A 6000-nucleotide genomic window follows, 5' to 3' on the forward strand; every position below is an offset into this window, starting at 1 on the left:
ATAGTTACATAAATATACATTTTTGTCTTAATTTAATGGCTGGGGGCATCATAGGCAGGAGCTGGATGCCCATAAGCAGGTTCAGGATGACCGTAGGATGGGGCTGGTGTTCCGTAAGCAGGGGCAGGATGGCCGTAGGCTGGAGCTGGTTTGTAATGCTCTGGTTCTGGGTACTTGGCCTCTCCCTCGTAAGTGACCTCAGCCTGGTATCCGTTGTAGTGATCGGCGGTGTAAGTGACGATCTGAGTGCGACCGTCGGGGAGGAGGACGTAGTACTTGCCGGTCATCAAGTTCCCGTCGGAGTTGGAGTCGTGGCCAAAGTCTAGGCCCTTGTAGTGATCCTTGACGACGTAGTCAAAGGCGAAGGGCATACCCTTCTGTTGGGGAAAATACCGATAACCTTAAACTTAAATATAATGAAATTTCATTATGGATATAATCAAGTCATTTACTAAACTATGTTAAAATGGCCAGTAAGGGGAAATGATGAATTACTGAAAGAGAACAGCAGCTTTCTTTACCTGGTGCCTCTCGTGGCCGTGGGTCAACTGGTGAGCGATAGCCGAGTATCCGTAGCCATCATGGGGTGGGCTGTCAGGCCGGGCAACGGCGGCAGCCATTAGACAGCTCAGGAAAAGGACCTGTAATGTTAGATTGAATCATTACTCTCTCTCTCTCTCTCTCTCTCTCTCTCTCTCTCTCTCTCTCTCTCTCTCTCTCTCTCATTCATATATATTTATCAGAGAACTGTTTTCGTAGTCTTACACTTGCGTTCATGGTTGTAACTCTGAATGTGAAGTGGACATCCAAACCGTTGCATTTATACCATCAATTCACGGTCACAAGGCTTTTTCGTTATAGGCCACACCCAATCATCTATATCGGTTTCTTTTCATGTGTAAAATTTAGGTTGCAAACAAAGATGAATTTCCATAGCCTAATTCTGCAAATCGGTTATTATTATTATTATTATTATTATTATTATTATTATTATTATTATTAGTTAAATATTGAATGTTGATGATTTCGTTACCGTAACAAAAACTATAATAATTATTCCCTAAACCATTACAATCTTGAAACAACAAAGGAAGCATTTTATGTTGCCTAACCAAACACGACACAAATATCGTGGCTATAATGCTTGAATTTGGGTAGCAATCTGCAAATGTAATTAACTGTATGGGATAATATTACCAATTTTTCAGCAGGTGCAAAGAAGATGCAAAATGTCTGTCCTGGTAGATCTGACTAGTATCTATGATGGGTTAGGTAGGCTCAATTTCTTTATAAAATCTAGTTTAATGCCTCATAGAGGATCAAAACCTTGAGGTATCTTTCCTACATACATATACACATACAACTCATGCATACATACACACGCACACACACACACATATATATATATATATATATATATATACATATATATATATGTGTGTGTGTGTGTGTGTTTCTGTTGTTGTGCATATGTGAATACTTTGATAGGCGACTGTTGAAGATGCATAAAGATGATTAAGAGGTCAAGGAAAAAATGACACCAGGATTGGTTAGGTTTACAAGAGATGTTGCAGTATATTGGATACAGAAGGCTTTAATTTTCTGATGCATAAATTGATAATGGGGGGGGGACCATCTGGTTAAAAAAAAAGAGAGAGAGAGAGAGAGAGAGAGAGAGAGAGAGAGAGAGAGAGAGAGAGAGAGAGAGAAATGGCATTTTACTTATGACAATCTAATGATTTTTTACCATAAACTCGATCTCATGTTTATGTATATTTCAATTTCTGTTTCACGTCCTGGGGAAACACTTTCTGCTCTAAGTACTTATATGCTTCAACAATCTCCAGAGGTTCGTCCTTAGCCTTTATTTGTTGTCTGCAGTTTCAGTGAACATTATCTCTGTTTTACTCATATTTATAATCCATCCTTCATTTTTGCTTTTTCTATTGAAATATTCTATCATCTGTAATTACTCCCATAATTCACTTAACACCACTATGTCATCTAAAAATCCGAAACTGTTCAGGTATTCCCCATTAATGCTAACTCCTTCTTGGACTAGCGCTTTCGTATTGTCATACCTCTTCAGGTCCAATTTTATTACTATTATTATTATTATTTAATAATTATTATTTATTATTTATCATTTATTATTATTATTATTATTTAATAATTATTATTTATTATTTATCATTTATTATTATTATTTAATAATTACTATTTATTATTTATCATTTATTATTATTATTATTACAGCAGTGGACTTCTTAGTAAATTTAGATTTTGTGTGTGTGAATTGAATCTTTAAACGCTCTTGCACATTGTCCTTTTTATCATGGTCAATTTTCCTCTGTTCCACAATCATTTTATGTTGTTGAGACAATTTTTATCACCAGAAGGATATGTTTCTCATAGAATGGAAATTCACGATATATTACGATAGTGATTTATTTAATAATTACATAAATATACAATCTTGTCGTAAGTTAATTCAATGGCTGGGGGCACCATAGGCAGGAGCTGGATGCCCATAAGCAGGTTCAGGATGTCCGTAGGCTGGAGCTGGTGTTCCGTAAGCAGGGGCAGGATGGCCGTAGGCTGGAGCAGGCTTGTAATGCTCAGGTTCCGGGTACTTGGCCTCTCCCTCGTAAGTGACCTCAGCCAGGTATCCGTTATAGTGATCGGCGGTGTAAGTGACGATCTGAGTGCGACCGTCGGGGAGGAGGACGTAGTACTTGCCGGTCTCCAAGTTCCCGTCGGAGTTGGAGTCGTGGCCGAAGTTCAGGCCCTTGTAGTGATCTTTGACGGCGTAGTCAAAGGCGAAGGGCATACCCTTCTGTTGAGGAAAATATCGATAATATTAGACTCAAATATGATCAAATTCAATATGGAAATAATCATGTTAATTACCAAACAATGCTAAAATGGTCGGGAAAGGGAAATGGTGAATTACAGAAAGAGAACAGCAGCTTTCTTTACCTGGTGCTTCTCGTGGCCGTGGGTCAACTGGTGAGCGGGAGCCGAGTATCCGTAGCCATCATGGGGTGGGCTGTCAGGCCGGGCAACGGCGGCAGCCATTAGACAGCTCAGGAAAAGGACCTGTAATGTCATAGAGGATCATTACTCTCTCTCTCTCTCTCTCTCTCTCTCTCTCTCTCTCTCTCTCTCTCTCTCTCTCTCTACACACACACAATTGAATAAGTAACCTCAACGCCTCACATTTCTTTCTATTTTTTCTTTCATCACATATATATATGTATATATTATATATATATATATATATATATATATATATATATATATATATATATATATATATATCTATATCTATATCTATATCTATATCTATATATATATATATATATATATATATATATATATATATATATATATATATATATATATATATATTAGAGCACTCTTCGATGTCTTACACTTGCGTTCATGGTTGTATCTCTGAATGTGACATGGACAGACAGAGACACCCTTGCATTTATACCACCAATTCACGGTCACTCGACTCCTTTCGGTCTTAGGCCACACCCATTGAACCATGTCGGTTTTTTCAATGAGCAAAATTTGGTTTTCAAAGGAACACGAAATTTTTCAGCTTATTTCTTCAAATCATTATTTATTGAATTTATCATGATTAATATTAGTGTGAAAATAAATGATGATAATTTTACTACAATGCAAAATTATGATAATTGTTACTAAACTTATGACCAGTGGATGACATATTCATAACTTGAGACAAAAAGAAAGGTATTATCATCATGGTATCAGGTCGGAAATTTGTCTGTTTTTGTTCAGACAAGCTGTCTGAATTCATCAGGCATAATTTACAGATGATCTGAAAAAAAAAATCTACCATGGTAGGCTCAACGACTTGAGTGGTGGGAAGGTTATTTTTTAAAAATTAACTCTCAAAATCCAATGCAAGTCTTGATAAAAAATCACACGTCCATGCACGTATAGTAACACAGATTTATACACACGCATAAATATACCCTTTCTGAGTGGGGATACCTTAACGTGGTGAGAGTTTACATATTGCCATGATCAGCAATGCTGTATTATTCAGGCCCGCCCAATAATGAGTTGGTTTGCTTTGAGTGATCAGGTAAAAATCTCCCACCATCACCAATCCTACGTGGATATTGTGGTAATGAAAATTGGCCAAATCTCAGACATGAATTGACTTGTCTGTTGCCTTTGCACTGCAGTGAATTAAAAACGGCTGCATTTGTTGTTGTTGTTCCTGTATATTTTTGTGTGTTCATGTATGAATTCTTACGTACGTCACTGTTGAAGATATAAGAAAGGCAATCAAGATGTTGAAGTTAAGAAAGACATAGACAGTTGGGTTTGCAAGCGAGATGTTGCCGTATGGATACTATTGTAGTGATAGGGTGACAGAGTGGCTGACCAGGGTTTAAAAGTGTGACGGGCTGAGAGAAGGTTGTGACTCAAAGACAGGATGAAAGCAACTGAGTGAGTTTATTATAGAACACTCTCCTTAAACGAGTCTGCGTTGACCAATCGTCGGTGGGCGACATCGACCAGAAGGTGGAAATGAGAGAGGAAATCCGTACTGAGGATTGGCAATGTGACGTCAGCAATGAGAAACTTCCAATTAAATTTACTGTTTCCAAATGATAATGTGAGGTTCTCGTAGCCGTAGGTGGGTATCGCAGATCCGTTGGCAGCTTCCAAGCGGACGTCGGCAGACGTAGACAGACTACGTCATGTCATGAAGAGTTCCCTTGGCCAAAGAGAACGACAAGCACCCGTGTCTACCAAAAATACTTACACGTTTTTTGGCCACTGACAAGCACCCGTGTCTACCAAAAATACTTACACGTTTTTTGGCCACTGACAATCCTTGGCACATTTCTTTGCGGTTGCCCCGAATCTGAAGTGGTAGTAGCAAAACTGTTGCGGATGGGAGGTAGTAAGTGGCTGTGGCTGTAGAAGTCATTGGTTGGGGCGCGAGCGAGTAGTGGGTGGTGGGTGGCTTTGTCGCCGCTTCGGCACGTCACGGGGTAGGCGTGTATGTCCTACGGCATTCATGTTAGCTTCGGTTGACATTGAATAGGCGTCCTCTTCGTCAGGGATGGAGGCGTTGATGGAGGTCTTGAAGTGGCTGTCCATAAGGGCGTTTGCTTTGATCATCAGGTCCTTTATGGGTAAACTATCGACATCAGGTATGGCAGCGCGTATAGGTCCGGGTAAACGGCGTATCCGAAGGGCATGAAGTAGAATCACCTCATGAGGAGAGCCGTCTGCGGCAGGTTGCAGGCGAGCGATGCTGGTCATTTCCCTGAGGGCGAGCGAAGCCCTTTGGTCCCCCAACGGTTGTTGAGAGAGCTGAAAAAGTTTTGCTATATGGGCGGCTGGCGACGGCGAGTACAGTACTGCGGCAGAAGGTATGTTTTGAGGGCGTCATGCGCTATTGGGGTGTCTCCTTGTTCACAAAGCCAGTCAGATATTTCCGGGAAGGTGTCCTCGGGTATCGCCGCGAGAACATAATCTGCTTTGGTGGTTGAGCGAGTCACGCCCTTGATGCGAAACTGGACTTCTGCGCGCTGAAACCAAGCAAACGCCTCTCCGTTGGCGAATGATGAAAGTTTCAATGGGGGAGCCGCAGCATTAACTTCCGTAGAGTCCGCCATAGTAGCAACGACGGAGGGGCGAGGGGGGCGTGGAAGGCGGGAGGAGCAAGTCGACTTCCGGGGTCACCAATGAGACGGGCTGAGAGAAGGTGTGACTCAAAGACAGGATGAAAGCATTGAGTGTGTTTATTATAGAATACTCTCCTTTATGTACAAAAGCTCAATGCAACAGGAAATTTCATGTTTAAAACTGACACCGTTACCGGTGAGAAAAATAGGCATGTTTATTCAGGTTCTTTTTAGTGCGAGGGAAGAGCGAAGATACAAACATAATATATACATAAAATGAACTATGTACGATCGTGTGACACACGGTTGGTACATA

General features: G+C 40.6%; 2 protein-coding genes across 3 annotated transcripts; both read right to left on the reverse strand.

The window, feature by feature from the left end:
- Positions 1 to 32: 32 nt before the first annotated feature.
- On the reverse strand, positions 33 to 620 carry LOC137657197 (cuticle protein 7-like). Its single transcript, XM_068391542.1, has 2 exons — positions 522 to 620; positions 33 to 377 (listed from the first exon to the last, which is right to left on the reverse strand). The coding sequence occupies exons 1-2, from the start codon at positions 618 to 620 to the stop codon at positions 33 to 35; spliced, it is 444 nt and encodes a 147-aa protein (XP_068247643.1).
- Positions 621 to 2491: 1871 nt separating this feature from the next.
- LOC137657673 (cuticle protein 7-like) lies at positions 2492 to 3453 on the reverse strand. Of its 2 annotated transcripts, XM_068392073.1 has the most exons (3): positions 3435 to 3453; positions 2980 to 3099; positions 2492 to 2836 (listed from the first exon to the last, which is right to left on the reverse strand). In XM_068392073.1, exons 1-3 carry the CDS (start codon positions 3444 to 3446, stop codon positions 2492 to 2494), a joined length of 477 nt encoding a protein of 158 aa, XP_068248174.1. In that variant the 5' UTR covers positions 3447 to 3453. The 2 variants fall into 2 exon arrangements, with proteins under 2 accessions (XP_068248174.1, XP_068248175.1); XM_068392074.1 differs by lacking the exon at positions 3435 to 3453 and having other exon boundaries at positions 2980 to 3111.
- Between the last annotated feature and the right edge of the window lie 2547 nt (positions 3454 to 6000).

Source organism: Palaemon carinicauda, chromosome 18 (genome assembly GCF_036898095.1).
Source record: "Palaemon carinicauda isolate YSFRI2023 chromosome 18, ASM3689809v2, whole genome shotgun sequence".
Lineage (NCBI taxonomy): Eukaryota > Metazoa > Arthropoda > Malacostraca > Decapoda > Palaemonidae > Palaemon > Palaemon carinicauda.

What these genes read in the sequence shown, in the direction of transcription:
- LOC137657197 (XM_068391542.1), bottom strand. Translation starts at nt 620, where the DNA reads ATGGCTGCCGCCGTTGCCCGGCCTGACAGCCCACCCCATGATGGCTAC. An exon ending in ACGGCCACGAGAGGCACCAG is followed by an intron (nt 378 to 521) that starts GTAAAGAAAGCT and finishes TTTCCCCAACAG; the next exon opens with AAGGGTATGCCCTTCGCCTT.
- LOC137657673 (XM_068392073.1), bottom strand. An exon ending in ACGGCCACGAGAAGCACCAG is followed by an intron (nt 2,837 to 2,979) that starts GTAAAGAAAGCT and finishes TTTCCTCAACAG; the next exon opens with AAGGGTATGCCCTTCGCCTT.